At 38.1% G+C, this 17,026-nt stretch overlaps 1 protein-coding gene across 2 annotated transcripts in view; it reads right to left on the minus strand.

The window, feature by feature from the left end:
- LOC131068618 (probable lipid-A-disaccharide synthase, mitochondrial) overlaps window positions 1-10,523 on the minus strand; it is a 237,992-nt gene extending 227,469 nt beyond the window's left edge. Inside the window, exon 1 of one of the 2 annotated variants that reach the window (XM_058003850.2) lies at window positions 9,213-10,523. In XM_058003850.2, coding sequence (XP_057859833.1) covers window positions 9,213-9,237 — 25 coding nt within the window. In that variant the 5' untranslated portion in view covers window positions 9,238-10,523. The remainder of the gene's footprint in view (window positions 1-9,212) is intronic. The other variant, XM_058003849.2, reaches the window with a different exon arrangement.
- Window positions 10,524-17,026: the final 6,503 nt, after the last annotated feature.

Genomic DNA, 17,026 nt, shown 5'->3' on the forward strand with positions numbered 1-17,026 from the left:
AAATGCAATGTTGTATGGCTCTTGATTGGTTGTGAACACTTGCATTTACTTGGAACTCTTTTTGGCATTCTATAGTATCTCTTGGCAAAACACAAACAACAGACATGTCCCCTTAAAAACTATAAAACTTGACCAGCTCCACCTGATTGAGCTGGAGAATGAAAATGGGTAACAGTAATCTTTTGGAGTATTTGGTGGCAACATTATTTTCTATGATATGCCGAACTCCTGCAGGTCCGTCCACTCTTACTCCACCGATATTCATTGTATGATGCATAAGATTGCTTGAGATCACCTAGGTTGAAAGCGCTGTCTTCTAGTTGGAAACTGGATCAATTTGGAAGGAGTTCTTGGGCTCATAAATGTAGATTGTAAGTGGTTATCAGACCTGTCCATATCAGATACAGGGGCGGAACATTAATGGGTTCATTTGGGCTCATTAAACTTGGCATTTGCTTTCCTAACTCTACATAAGGAAGGCGATATATCTCTACACCATAGGCAATCAGTTTGGGATAACATTTGGACACCAGAACGCAGATTTGCACAGTGTTCTCAGACTTTGGTAACAGCAACAGCAGGGGCGGCATGTCACTTGGTACAACCTCACATTTCAGAGCCCATTATCATTGAGGATGTGTTTGCTTCCTTCATCAATTTGTACCAGGTTCTTCACATTTCATTTTATTGTTTAAATGGAGAAAGTGTCTATCAGTCATTAGTCCTCAGAAAGAACTCAGTGATTTGGTCCTTGCAATTAGTCCATGTAATTGATCTTTGACAGCATATTGTAAGAAGGGAAGTGAATTTGGTTATGCCAACTGTTTGTCTTAATTACAGTCAGCTGCCATCTTACTTCTTCACACCAAAATTCATTGTCATTGAATCAAACATTAAGTATTATTGTAGCATTATCTCCCTAAACCATTGTTATATGATTAGCAAGTCACTCTTATTGAATAAACGAAGGTTTATAATGTCTTGCCAAATCTGAAATCTTATATCAGTCATTAGCAAAGTGTTAGTCATAATTCCTTCAAAAGGGCAATACTCTGAAAATCTTCATCAGAATTGGCTAGGGACATTACTTACAATTAGAGTCCCCAAACCCCCGTTCCTACCCAAGGAAGATACTCCAGGGGAAGAAGATGAAATTGACCCTCCCTCCAATAGCGCGGAGGAAATTGACCCTCCCTCCAATAGCGCGGAGGAAATTGCTAGAGCATATGGAAACTTGGACCCTGAGGTTAGGGAACTCATAACATTTAGAGAATTTTGTGAAGCCAAGAGACAAGAGGTACCTAGGAAAAGGAAAAAACAACCAAATAAGGAATTGAGACATAAGGTAAATCAGGTAAGACTCCCTAACTTTGATGGGACAGATAAAATCACAGCTCATGCCTGGTTACAAAAACTAAACACCTATCTCACACTCAGCCCAATGACAGAAGAAGATGCACTCCAATTTGCTACCCTACACTTGGAAGGTCTGGCACACGATTGGTGGCACCATGGACTCCTCACCCAAGGGTATCAAAATATAACCTCCTATGAAGAATTCTCACAAAAACTCATCAAGAAGTTTGAGAGGAGACACCCTCAAAAAGATTTTAAAAGGTTGACACAATTAAAACAGCAAGGATCAATAGAAGATTATATAACAAAATTCTAGAAAATCTCAGTTCAGGTCTCAGGAATAGAAGAGGACAAACTTACCTACCTTTTCGTAGAAGGCTTAAGGGACTCACTCAAGGGGTTAGTGAGCGCACTCAATCCACTATCCTTAGAAGATGACATTGAGAAAGCATTAAAACTAGAAGTAACAGTAGCAAACAGCAAACCCTCTTTCAACCATGGCAAACCTTTTTCCAAAAAGAATGAAGCACACAAACCCTCCCAATCTAAGGAAGGACATGATGAACTCAGGAAAAAGAACCTATGCTACACATGTAAAGAGCCCTAGGAACGAGGACATTCCTGTCAAAAGAAGGAAAAACAATGTTATAGCTGTAAAGAAAAATAGGAACCAGTCACAGATGTACCAAAGGGAGTCGAGCCCAAATGATGGAAGCAACCTCCGAGGAAGAAATTGAGGAAAATGATAACAAAAGAATTAGGGCTGAAGAAGATGAACATGTAACCTTAGCCACCATCACTCATACTTCCAAAAATCAATTATTTCGCATTAGAAGTACACTTAGAGGGCAAAGAATTATCGTCCTGGTGGATAGTGGGGCATCCCACAATTTCATTAATGAAGAGCTAGTGGAAAGAAGAAAGATCAAAACTGAAAATTTTAAAGGGTATACAGCAGCAACAGCCACTGAAGACATGATCCAATGCAACAAAATAGTTCCACAACTAGAGGTACTCCTAGGCAAACATCCCATCAAGGAAGATTTCTACGTCATACCTCTAGATACTGATGTGATCCTAGGTTCATCATGGATATACTCCTTGGGATGTTACATGACTGATCTTCCCAACCTAACAATCCGCTTTCAGCATGAAGGAAAGGAAGTTACATTGCAAGGTATACCTAACAGGACCTCAAAGGTAGTTTCTTGCAAAAAGGATGGAAAGAATTTTTCGGTAAGTTTTGAAACACAATATTATTCATAAAGTTAAAATTATTGTTTCTTGGTAAACAGACTTACAAGTTTGTTTTGCTGTAATATTTAAGAAAGGTCAAGGACAATGGGCAGCACAATGAGTGGTCCTTGACAAGTGTACTCCCCAAGGAAGAGGTGTGCACATTGACATAAAACCCATTCTCAAGAAGCACAAAAAGGTCTTTGATGACATCCCTCCAGGATTACCCCCCAAAAGAGGATTTCAACACATAATAGAATTAGAGAAGGGAGCACAGCCAGTAATCACCACTCCATATAAACATCCCCAAAAGTTTAAAGAAGAGATAGAAAAAACTATAAACGAATTACTTGAGATGGGACACATTCAACCTAGTTCCAGCCCATTTGCATCATCAGTTGTACTTGTCAAAAAGAAGGACGGAACAATGAGAATGTGTATAGATTACAAGGCATTGAATAAAAAAACTATTAAAAGTCAGTATCCTATTCCAAGGGTGGATGAGCTTATAGATGAACTCCATGGGGCCAAATACTTCTCTAAGATCGACCTAAGGTCAGGATACCACCAAATCAGAATGAGGGAGGAAGATATTCCTAAGACAGCATTCAAATGCCACTATGGACACTTTGAATTCCTAGTCCTTCCCTTCAGGTTAACCAATGCCCCTGCTACATTTCAATCTCGTATGAATCATACCTTCAGAAAACAGCTTAGGAAGTTTTTGTTAATATTCTTTGATGATATCTTGATATATAGTAAAACATGGAAGGACCATCTTAAGCATATTGATGAAGTATTGGAAATTCTGGAGCAAGAATCACTATATGCCAAAGCTTCCAAATGTGAATTTGGATTAAAGGAAATCTTATACCTAGGTCACAAAATCAGTGAACAAGGTGTAAGTGTTGTTGAAGAAAAAATCAAGGCTATTAAGGAATGGCGTAGACCCAAAACCTTAACTCAGTTAAGAGGATTTGTGGGACTTTGTAGTTATTACCGAAGGTTTGTGAAAGGATTCTCAAAGATTGCAGCTCCCCTCACAGACCTAACCAAAAAGGGATTTTTCGGATGGAATGAAAAAGCCCAACAAGCCTTTGACAACCTCAAAATAGCAATGAGCACATGCCCAGTTTTGGCCATCCCTGACCTTGGCTTACCATTCGAACTACAATGTGATGCATCCGGAGAAGGCATTGGTGCAGTCCTAATGCAGAACAAACACCCAATTGCTTTTGAAAGCAGGAAACTCACCACGGCCGAAAGATTCTACTGCATATATGACAAGGAAATGTTACCTATTATGCATGCTTTGGCAAAATTCAGGCAGTGCCATGTTTGTGGGAAATTCTTGGTCAAAACAGATCATAACAGCCTATAGTTCTTCTTAAAACAAAAGGATCTTAACGATCGACAGTAGAAATGGGTAAGCAAACTACAAGCTTACAATTTTGATATAGAATATGTTAAGGGGAAAAACAATATGGTAGCTGATGCATTATCCAAAAGACCCTATCTATGTACCATAACAGATGTCACAGCCAAGTGGAAGCACTCCATTATTACAGAATACGCCAAAGACCCCCATGCAATCGATATCTTGGAAGGAAACAAACAACATGAAGATTATAAAGTGGTAGAGGAACTCATTCTCTATAAGAATAGAATATATCTTACAACTGGTTCAAAAATAAAGGCAAATATTATTAGGGAACACCATGACAGCCCTTTAGCAGGACATCCAGTATATTACAAAACATATAAACAAGTAAGAGAAAAATTCTCTTGGAAAGGACTTAAGAAAGACATATTGAAGCATGTCCAAGAGTGCATAACCTGCCAACAAAATAAGCCAGAACACACTCATCCGACAGGATTACTTCAACCTCTACTAGTGCCAGATCAGAAATGGGAAAGTGTCTCCATGGACTTCATAGTGGGCCTCCCGAAAACGACTTCATAGTGGGCCTCCCGAAAACCCAAGGGAAAGATTGTATATACGTGGTAGTGGATCAACTAACCAAAAATGCACATTTCATGGCCATATCTACAGAATATAGAGCTCCTCAAATTGCTGAAGTCTTCTTCAAAGAGATGTTTAGATTACATGGGTTACCCAAGAACGTTGTCAGCGGCAGGGATAGCAGATTTCTTAGCATGTTTTGGCAAGAGCTCTTTCATCTAGTGGGCATTGAATTAACACCTAGTACAAGTTATCACCCTCAAACCGATGGACAAACTGAAATTGTAAAAAAGTGGATAGAAGGATATTTAAGGAATTATGTGACAGGACGGCAGAATGCACAGGTAAAATGGCTACACCTTGGTGACTATTGCTATAATACTACCCAAGATCTATCCATTGGTATGACCCCCTTTAAAGCACTATATAGTTATGAACCTACTTCCTTTGGGAGTTTGATTCATTCGGAAAGCAAAGTACCAGGGGCTAAGGATTTTGCACAGCAGAATATTGATATCATGAATGTTCTCAAGGGTAACTTACATCATGCTCAGAACCAACAAAAACTATATGCGGACCGGAATCAAACCGAAAGAACATTTGAGGTGGGAGATTTGGTTTTCCTACAACTACAACCATACAAGCAATCATCCATCAAAACAAGCGGAGCAGAAAAACTTAAACCACATTTGTATGGTCCCTATAAAGTCTTGAGGAGAATTGCTGAAGTAGCATATGACCTGGAGCTGCCGAGGAATAGTAGAATTCACAATGTTTTCCATGTTTCACGACTTAAGAGAGTTCTTGGACAGAAAACTACGCCATGCAAATAATTGCCCCCACTTGATGATGAGGGTAAGCTCATCCTAGAACCAGAAAGAGTCATCAACATGAGGGAAAAACGATTGAGGAGTAAGCTAATTCCAGAATATTTGATCAAATGGAAAGGGCTACCTGAACAAGATGCAACATGGAAGGAGCAAAAAATTTTGAGCATCCTAACCTTAAATTGCTTGAGGACAAGCAATCTTAGGGAAGGGCGGACTGTTAAATCCCTACATTAATATTTCCATAATACCATTATTACCCCTTCTTTTCCTTGCACTTAACACATGTATTAATGATTTGATAGATTATAGATGAATTATTAATAATGTAGAGAAAAATAATATTAAAATAATTAACATTTATATCACATTTATATATAACATTTAAATAATTCTTACTTAAATAACATTATATTATATTTATCATTTAACATTTATATAGAATAATTTATATTTAATAACATTATATTTAACATAGCAATTACAATATTTAATAAACCGGTGCTTAAATTCTACCAGTCAAGGGGAATAGGATGCATTTACCAAATCGCTGCCTTCCTCAGGACACGTTTGCTGGTCTGGCTGCCGCAAGATATAAAAGGACGGGAGGGGGAGTCTCTAACAAGGGCACGGGAGAGTTAGAGAATAAAAAAAGGGAAATCACTGTGCTGATCACCACGTGACAGGCTGTGCAGTTTGACTGGTAAGAATGATTCTTACTCCCCCCACGCTATTTACTGTATTCAACAGAATTATTATTTCTGTGCTGCACTATGCATCATTAAATTATTATATGCAGATTAATAATAATAATATATACATATCCATAAAGAACAAATGGTAATTTGAATTAATGTGTGTAAATGAATTAGTAATCTATTCTGAATAACAAGTTGACAGACTTATATAGGTTCACAATAACACAAATTCAATAAACGCAATAGATAAAAATATTTAGAACATGACTGCAATAATTAGCTATAGAATTTAAAGATGTCAATTAATAAATTCTCATAATAGAACTCCTTAGAATTAACCTAGTCTTCAATCAATTCCGTATTTCTCCACATCCCCAAGGGAGATGGGAGCTGGTAGGGAGGGGCGGAGTAATTCCATCCGATAGGATGCCCCAAGGGTGAAAGACTCCTCCTGAAATCTGGACTGCGTGCCCCGAGGGTGAATGGACTGAGTTCAGTAATCTGGGCTAACTTGAGAGTTGGTTTCAAGCGCCCTAGACAGCCAAGCCCTCTTTTGGGAAAATGGATGGAACAGTTGGAGATTAGGGGATGATTTTTAAGAAGTTATATCACAAGGTATTGTTAACTATGCGTAGTAACATAGATATTGCTTTGGTAATTGACAGTATATAAATAAGGGACATTACAGATGCCTTGGGAGGATATGATTATGTTGGAGTAACTAGGACATTTCTCTGATTATTTATTAATTAGGTCCTTTAATTACTTTTTCACTTAAGCTAAACTTAGATGCTTTTTGTTATCTATAGTTTGCGTTTTAGCTTTAGTTCAGCTGTAGTTGAGCTTTATTTAGCTCCTCATGCTTTTTCTCTAGTTCTCTTAATTTTAGCATTAGGGTTTGCATCTATGGTTTCATTCATCCTTTTGTAAGGATTCATTCATTCATTGTAATTAATTTTGTGCAATCAATATAGAATTCTCATGTTGTTATAGAGCATATAATCTTTTCTTGGTCTCTTTTGTGCGATAGATGTTTTGCTTGCATATGATTCTTGGAAACATGGTATCAGATACTCAAATCTGTCAAGTTCCTATCCACATGCTTGAGGGATCCAACCTTGGGTGATTTTTATGTGCACATTGGGCCCAAACGGAGGTTGCCATTGTATTTGCACCATCCCAAAACCCTAAAATCAACTTTCGTTTTGTCAAAATCTAAGTAGTTGAAATTTTGGGTCAATTTGGCTGAGAGCATGAAAATCAAGGCAAATCTCGACGGTAGATGAAAAACCTAGGCACTTTAACGTGAAACGGAGCTCACCATCATGCTCAAAAGGCCCAAATACCCTCACTACAAACCCAAATATATCTCCTGCCACCTAGAACTTATTTTATCATGTCCATATATTTCCACTATGGTGAATTTGGGTCTATTTTGAAGCATAGTTGGCCCATCAACCTTGAACTAGCTGCCTTTGTAATTTATATTGCAACAAGTTTGGAAAACAACACATTCTAAACAAATAAAAGCAAAAATATATATTGTTACTCATTTAAACATAGAAGAATTAAAAAAATAAAACAAGAGAGTCTCTTTGTAGAAAAATGAATGAAAGAAAAAAACCAAAAAAACATACCTCTAATCCAAGAATCATACTCCACGATATACAATGAATAGGCTCTACCACATACATGGAATAGCAAAACAACCTCTTTGGACCGTTCAATGATCAACCTTCAGCTCTATTTGTGCAATGACAAGCAAAAATGAAAGTTCAGCCAGTGTATTTTATTTGTATATTTTGTTTTCAAAATGAGGTATAGATCAAATTTAGGGTTTACGGTTGCATTTTTAAGTTGAAAGGTCAATAAAGCAAAAGATTATAGTTGGTTAACTCTAGTGGTCAAAAAAGCAAAAATATTTAAATAAATTTTAAAAATTCTAAAAAGTTTGCCCTGGATACTGCAAAGTGCACTCAAGTTCTCTTGGGTATGCTCTACAACATACCTGGTTAAACCCAAGTCCAATTTGCAGGACCTCGTTGGCATCTACAGGTGACTCAAACTGGGCATGTACCTAGTCATTTCTTGAGGAAACTGATGATACAGACTAACATGCATATGCATGTACACTAAAATCATTTCTAATTCATTTCTTATCTGCAACTTCATCCAACCCCATCTTCCGTCATGTTGTCACTGCTATCGCATTTCCCATTTTCCATCTCTAATAACATAGATTCAGACTCCTTGTGAAAAAAGTTGAATGGTTGTTTTTATCCCTAGTCACAAAAATTAGTAAAATTTCATGAATTTCTAGGATTATATCTCCCGCCTCTAATGCAATAAAAAATTCCCCATTCTGGTGAATTAGCTAACCATCACACTTCCGTTGATCTCTGAATCATGGTTAGTGAATTCCTTTGATATTGTACACCAAATTGTAGCTGTACAGTACCTGAATTAAAGTAGAGAGGTATTCATGATTGTCTCTTTTGATGAATAAATAAATATACAAAACATAAAATCCAAACTTCGAGTGCAATTATTTTCGTAAACAAAAATGTGTACTCCCTTCAAATCTGTCATGTCTACAAAAAACATAAACCTTAAACCCCAACTGTAACTATTTCCATTATAATTAAATAAATAATATATACCCTCCTGCTCCAGCAAGTATACAACAATTGACGGCAAATATCGGCATAAACAAATAAACATGCATTCCCTTCAACTCTGGCAACCATTCAAAGCATAAACCTTAAACACCAAAAGTACATGTTTTCATTGATTAATAGATAAATATGTATATCCTCCAACTCCAGTAAGTATGGAAGACTTAATACAATAAACCCCAACTGTTAATATTTGGGTAAACATATTAATATGTATTCCCTTCAACTCTAGTATGGATACACAACATAAACGCTCAACTGCACTGAGAACCTTTTTAATGAATAAATAAATAAGTATTATAGATTGTCCAACTCCAGAAGTATGCAGAACTTAAGCATTAAAACCCAACTGTCAATATTGGCAAAAGCAAATTCAACTGTAGCAAGCATACAAAGCATAAAACGTAAAATCAAACTGCATTTTTTTCCGCGAATGAATAGGCGTATATATGCATACCCTCCAACTCCAGCAAATTTGACATTTACGGGAGACAGGAGCTTGAGAGAAGCCATGAGCCTGCTGCCAATGATATCTCCAGAGACTTCACCGGCCACTATAAAAATCCTCAATTCTTCATCACTTTCTGTCGGACTTCTTATTACTCTGGATGTAAAAAACCTGCTACTCCAGTGCCATGAGTTCCTTGTTCTGTATTTTGTAATGGGTGTTAGACTGCCGTAGTTCATGAGCTGTAGGGCTCTGTGCATTGTCATATTCCTTTGATAGATCGTACTTGAAGGGTCTGTAATAAAAATCCTTGTTTGAATTGGTTGATAGCATAACGAGGGAAAAACATATATTCACTCGTTGCTAAAGTATGACGCGCAAATAGGTAGCAGGCGAGGCTACTACTGTTTTTGTTTAGGTTCTAGACTTGTTTGATTTCATGGACATATTAAAATTATGTGATTTATTTTAGAGGTACATATATCCATCTTAGTCAAAAAGAGCTTATGGGATATTTAATCTTGATTTTCTAATTGAAAATGTTAAAAAAAATAGAGTACAAAGATGAGACACTCAGAGATTGTCAAAATGATAGAAATATTTTTCCTATTCAAGGAGATAATAAGCATTCTCATCTTGGAGAGAATGAAGAGTAAATCGGAGTAGGAGCGAAAAAAGCAAGCGATTTGGAAGGTTACAGATGGGCTGATGTGGAGTTTGACGAAGAGGTGGAAGGTTGTGAGGAGCATCACCCACAGTGGGTATATGAAAATGGTGGATGGTGAGACAAATGTTGGAACAAACAATAGAATGATCGAAGAAGAAACCTTGGGATGCAGAGGGACTTCGGACAATCAGAACATACTCGCCCATACTGGGGACAAAATTCCAACCGGAACCTTGAAAGCAATAATGGATGGGGCCCGAGTTGGAATAAGCCAAGGAGGAGACTGAAGGCCAATGGATATGGGTTGTTTAGGCAAAATTACCGAAGGATGGCAAATTTGGCTAGGAACTAGCGATCGAGGAGCAATTGGAATGGAGAAGTCAAGGGAACTAGTAGGCAATGGGTCAAGAAAAAGTCAAAATCCCCCAACCCTAAGACTATCAAGCCGCAAGATGAAAGAAGAGAAAATAATGAAGGGAAAACCCTAGATCAAATTACGAGACAATTTGGTCCTCGATGTAAAGCTCTTACTATTTCGTAGAAGCTAATGGATCCAATCTAGGAACACACGAGGAGTTGTGCCTTTTTCATGAGATGGTTCGGACCTGACTACCCAAAGGAGCAAATTGCAGACTAGTGGCAAAACCATTATGGTAGTTAGGTAAGTGTTAAGTCCCTCACCGATGACTTTTTGTAGTTGAGTGCATTGATAATGCATTAAAGCGGGAAATTTTGGGAGAAAGAGTTTTCTTTTTTTACTTGGATTTAGCTTTTACCTTCTATTTGAACCCAATTTTAACCCGAAAAAGCATACTATCAAAAAATCTCCCAAATGGATCAGATTGCAAAATCTGCCATCGGAGTACCGATCTATGGAGGTGATTAGCCATGTAGGGGAAGAAATTGGTAATTTCATTGGAGTGGAAAAAGATTTTTTCTTTGGAAAACTGGGGGCGTTGCATGAATCTATGTGGAGATAGACAATAATTGTAACCAGTTGGATGACTTGAAAATCATCATGGGCCCGAGAGTTTGGTGCCAAGGGGTGATTGTTGATAGAGACTTCAAGGGTGACTGATGCATTTTGGGGAGAGAATATGTGGCTAGCACATTGGCAACCTTTGTACCGAATACCTCACAGAGCACTCAAATTAAACCCCCCAAGGATTTAAATAGGGAAGGCCAAAACATCAACAATATGGATTTAATTTGCTATGAGAATAACAGGGGAAAAAAAAGGAAATCTCAATTTGAACAAATTAGCTTGTCAAAGGGACTAAGTGCAAATATGTCTATACCATTGGTGATGATTGGTCCCCATGTTCATGATGAACATGAGAATTTACAGACATTGTTGAAGGAAACGATCTCTCTATACTCAAAAATTGAACAACAGATTAGAGAACTCCCTACATATAAAGAATAGCTTAAAAAAGAGTGGTATAACGATGAAGGGGGGAATGCTACCACCAATCTAGGGAAGATTTGGGGACATTGCTAATAAAGAGATGGAGAGAAATAAAGTCAACCATCCATTGGCTACAAAATCATAGTCCATAGGCAAGGAGACCTTTGTGGGCAAGACTGGGGCATATACTAGAGATTTTGGTCCTAGTGGTCCTAGTCAAGAAGATTGCAAGGTTCAAAATGGACTTATAGAGAAGATGAGTGAGTTGGAGGATGAATATGAAATACATTTGGATGATGATGAGAATGGAGATGATAATGACGACGGGATCATGGAAGAATGCGGGTTTTGGCTAACACATTCCAAGATCAAAAGGCCAAACGTTAAACAAAAAGGAAAAAGAGAGCCTAAAACCAACAAAGAAAAACTAGCATTATGGTACAACCATATCCGGTAAAGCCCTCAAAGAGAATCAATCGGCTTATGCAACAAGAGTAACACAACGAAAGCAACAAGAAAACATAGCAAGATTATAGAAACAAATCATATTATTTCTTTACAACTTCTAGAAACCAACTGGTTATCAGCATGCAATCATCATAGAACATATAGTAGTTAACCGGTTACATGTAGGCTTCAAGCTAGATATAATCCAATCGGAACTATAAGAATCAACCGGATCACAAAATGCAAATCTCAATCCTTATTCTCAATTCTACTTCCTATGCCCCTACAAATGATTACATAATAACATTTATACCCACCAGAACATATCCGGGTCGGCCACGAAAGATTACATTTACCAATGCAGGAAAATGAAACATGTAACTAGGTCTGCCCTAAGAATTAAATAAATGTTTATGGAAAATAACGACCAAGAAGTGCGGTTCAGTGGGAAGGTCGACCACACGCCAAAGAACATCGGACAAGACCCAAAATAGATCCACATGCCAAGAATAGCTCCGGTAATGAAGGAAAGTCAACCGGCAGGCACAAGAACTATCTTGAAATAGAAACAGTCAACCGAAAGCGACAACTGACCATAAAAGAATCCAAATGGACTGAAAATCTAGAATTAAGCACATGAACCAGCCTAGAAACCGAAAATAGGATCTGCAATAAAAAGCAAGCAACTACCAATACCAACTGGTAAGAACATAGAAAAATGCATACTAAATTAAACAAGAACTTAAACTGAAAGGAAATATTTTTGGTTGATGCAAGATTGATCATTGACCGGGGATGCTCCTGCATTAGACACCCTAGGTAGGAAAAGATGTTCCATGAGAGGCAACTCATGAACATCTAAAAGGATTCGGGAAAAAGACCTCATGCTCATTTCTAATCCAAACATCTTCCTTATCTGCCAACCTCTTCTCTAGCTCCTATGGTATCTCAATCGGCTTCTCTAACATCTGACTCGCTTTGTTTCTCTTCCTTTTCTTCAGTTCTGCACATTGTCTTTGTTTATTGCTCTCTCTTCTGCAACTCTGATTTGTTTCTGCCACAAGACTTCATCTGATTTGTCATCATAAGCTCTTTGTCATCCAGTTCTATCTGTCCATTAGGATTAATTATCAGATCCTTCTACAAACTCATGTCACCTTCTGGTATCACCTATGCAACCGGCTTTATCAGATCTTTCTACAAACCTTCTGGTATAACCTTTGCAACCAATTTCTCAGCACTGCAACTTTTCCCAAGGTTTAGATTCTTCACCTCCTTCTCTTTCTCCTTCAAAGAGATCAAAGTGAACTTTTGCCCATCTTTCTCAATAGTCATTAGGTTTCTTCTATAGTCATAAATAGCTCCTCTATCAAACTTCCAAGGTCTTCCCAACAAGACATGTCAAGCACTCATAGATACAACATCACACAAAACCTCATCTCTAAAAGGCCCAATATTGAAATTCACCAAACACTACTCCTTTACTTCTATCTTTTGATCATCTTGCAACCAACTTACCTCATAAGAACAAGGATGCTCAAGCCTCTTCAATCCAAGCTTCACAACCATCTCCTCAGATACCAAATTGTTAGTACTCCCAGTATCCAAAATAACCTTGCAACACTTACCACTTGATTTGCACACAGTCCAGAAAAGACTCTTCCTCTGAGTAGATCCGGTATCCTTTCTTCTGAACATAAGGGATTCTCCTTGCTCCGGTGCACAGTCAAATCTGGTACCTTCACCTTCTGGCTCCTCATTTGCCACACAACTTCTTGCCATTCCCTACTTACATTCATAGAATCTATGTCTGGTTTCTCCACACTTGAAATATTTGCCAGAGAATTCTCTATCGGTACTACAACTGCCTTTCCTCTATTTTTTATGTTTCGATTCTTTACTCCACTTAGGTTTTGATTCATCTTCCTCAACCAGTTTCTTCATATTGTCACTCATATGTCATTTGAATCTCTCCTTCCCTCTAGGGTTATTTGGTTGTCCTCTTCTCATCTTCTCCTCAGGCTTCAAAGCATACTGGTAAGCTTCTTCAACAGTGGAAACCCTCGACATACTCATCTCATCCTAAATGTTAAATGCAAGTCCATTTATGTACCTAGCCACCTTTTCTATATCCATCTCTCTATGTCCAAATCTAATCATCACCTTGTAGAATTCCTCAGTGTACTCCTTCACGGTCATGTTTCTCTATTTTAGGTTTTACAACTTCTTAAACAATTCCAACTCATAGTCTCCCAACATGAACTTGGTCTTCAATCTTGCAACCATCTGTCTCCATCGGGTGATCTTCATTTCACCATTCTCCACTATGTCTTTCTGCAATTCTTTCCACCATAAGGTAGCATACTCTTTCAACTTAGTTTGTGCCAACCAGACTCTCTGTGGGTCCTTGATATTCTCAAACTCGAAGTAATCCTCCAACTCTCTGACCCAATAAATTAGATCCTCTAGGTTCAGCGTTCCAAAAAAGTTGGAAACTTTAACTTTATGAACTTTACTCTCTTTCACCACTACTCTCGGGAATCTTTCCTCTCTTTCATCTTTCGGTCCTTCAACCTCTTCTTCAAGCTCTTCACTGGCTTCTTCATACTCATCCTCCAATTTAGGGTTCCTTCGCAGACCACCCAAAGCGTTCTGGATTTCGTTCCTCACTTCATTCTTGAAGTCTTCCATCATTTGCTCTATCCTCTGAGGGTTTATCCTTCCAGGCAGCATCTCCTCTTCCACTCCGATGAACTACCTCAACTCAACGATCTGACTACCGATTTCAATTGCCTCCCCTCGATGATCTATTGAACACACGCGCAACCTACCTCCAATCGACGATCTGTCCATCCAAAGGAATGCCTCAATGCTCGCAAATAACTCTTCCACTAGCCAGTTCATAACCAGCTCTGATACCACTTGGTGCAACCATAACCAGTAAAACCCTCAAAGAGAATCAACCAACTTATGCAACAAGAGTAACACAACGAAAGCAACAAGAACACATAGAAAGATTACAGAAACGTATCATATTATAGCCTTAGAACTTCCAGAAACCAACTGGTTATCATCATATAATCATCATAGAACATTTGATAATTAACTGGTTACATGTAGACTTCAAGCCAGATACACTCCAAGTGGGACTCTAAGAATCAACTATATCACAAAATGCAAATCTCAATCCTTATTCTCAATTCTACTTCCTTTGCCCCTACAAATGATTACATAATAACATATTTATACCCACGAGAACATATTTGGGTCGGCCACAAAAGATTACATTTACCAATGCAGGAAAATGAAACGTGTAACTATGTTGGCCCTAAGAATTAAAGAAATATTTCTGGAAAATAACAACCAAGAAGTGTGGTTCGGCAGGAAGGTCAGCCACATGCCAAAGAATATCGGACAAGACCCAAAATAGATCCACATGCCAAGAACAACTTTGGTAATGAAGGAAAGTCAACTGACAAGAACAAGAACTGTCCCGGAACCCAGAAACAGTCAACCGAAAGAGATAACAGATCGGAAAAGAATCCAAATGGACTGAAAATCTGGAATTAAGCACATGAACCAGCCTGGAAACCAAAAATAGGATCTGCAATGAAAAGAAAGCAACTACCAGTACCAACCGGTAAGAGCACAAAAAACTGCATATTGAACTAAACAAGAACTTAAACTGAAAGAAAATATTTTTGGTTGATGCAAGATTGCTCATCGACCGGGGATGCTCGTGCATCACATTAGTAGAAAAGACTGTTGTCCAAACAAAACTCAAGACAAGGAAGGGTTGCACCCTTCCCTAGGGCAATGAAGATCATAACATGGAATGTCAAGGGCTTAAATGCCCCTAGAAATTGGGGCTTAATCAAGCATCAAATAGATGAAGCAAAGGGAGACATATGATTACTGCATGAAACAAAATGGTGCAGGGAAGAAATAGAAAAGAAACTAAGATCTTGGAGGCCATGGTCTAGGCACTTTATTGAAGCAGGGGGTGTCTTTGGAGGTATTGGGTGCGTATGATTTGATTAATATAATTATTAATGGAGGTTCTTGGAAAAAATGGTTTTGAGGAAAAGTGGATCAAATATGTTGGGAGTTGTGTTGCGACCCCCAAATTTTATATTTTAGTGAATGATGCTACTCATGGCTTCTTCTCCTCCACCAAAGGCATTATACAGGGAGATCTTCTCTACCCATTCCTCTTCATCATCATTGTTGAATCTCTTGATAGAATGATTCCAAGGCAAACTTCAAAGACAAGGTATAAGGCAACGGGTGAATGTCCACTAGGGTTGAGCCTACCACACACTTACAATTTGTAGATGACGCGATTCTATCTGGGGAATCATCTAGGAGGGAAGCTATAGCAATGACAAATTTCCTAGATGATTATTGTAGTTCTTCCAGACATAGTATTAATTAGAGGAAATATGATGTTTTCTTCCACAACACCCAACCTAGATTGCAAAGGGACTTATCAAGGATTCTAAATTTGAGAATGGGCAATTTTTCGAGCCACTTCTTGGGAATGCCTCTTTTTGTGGGGATGAATAAAGTTAATTAGTATGAGAATTTGATTAACAACTGCAAAATTAAATTGGAGTCTTGGAAAGGAAAGTGGCTATCCTCTATAGGAAGGCTAATTATGATTAAGGCAGTCCTTTCTACCATCCATGTCTATTCTATGGCATCCCTCAAACTCCTAAAGTTAGTAGAAGATGACCTCATTCAAACTATGAGGAAAGTTTTCTAGAGTGGTGTAGGAGAGCCAAATAAACTACCTTTGGTAACCTAGGACAAGATTTTTTTACCAAATTAGGCTCTCAAAGGTGGCATTAGACAGTTGGCAATAATGAATCTTGTTATGGGGGGGAAATTGGTATGGAAAATTTGCACAAAAGGGGGGCAGAGATGGGTCAGATTTATTAGAATCAATTGTTTGGATTCTATTGAGCCTAATTGAATTCTCACAACCTTGGATCCACCAAGAGGCTTAGATATTTGGAACTATGTGGTGGATTTTAGAGATATTATTAGCAAGCATGTCACATGGGAGATAGGAGATGGCCAAAGCTTCTTTTTGGAATGAATCTTGAAGTGGGGGGGAATCATTGGCCTCAGTCCCAAACTTAGAGAAATTAGAGAGGCAACTTTGCATCAATGGGGGCACAAAGTCTGTAATTATGGCCATATTATTAGAAGAAATGACATGATTATTTAGGAGTGGCGATCAATGCAGGATATCAATGTCCAACAAGAGCAAAAAGATTCTCTCATGGTAATCCTAAA

Source organism: Cryptomeria japonica, chromosome 3 (assembly GCF_030272615.1).
Source record: "Cryptomeria japonica chromosome 3, Sugi_1.0, whole genome shotgun sequence".
NCBI classification, from domain to species: domain Eukaryota; kingdom Viridiplantae; phylum Streptophyta; class Pinopsida; order Cupressales; family Cupressaceae; genus Cryptomeria; species Cryptomeria japonica.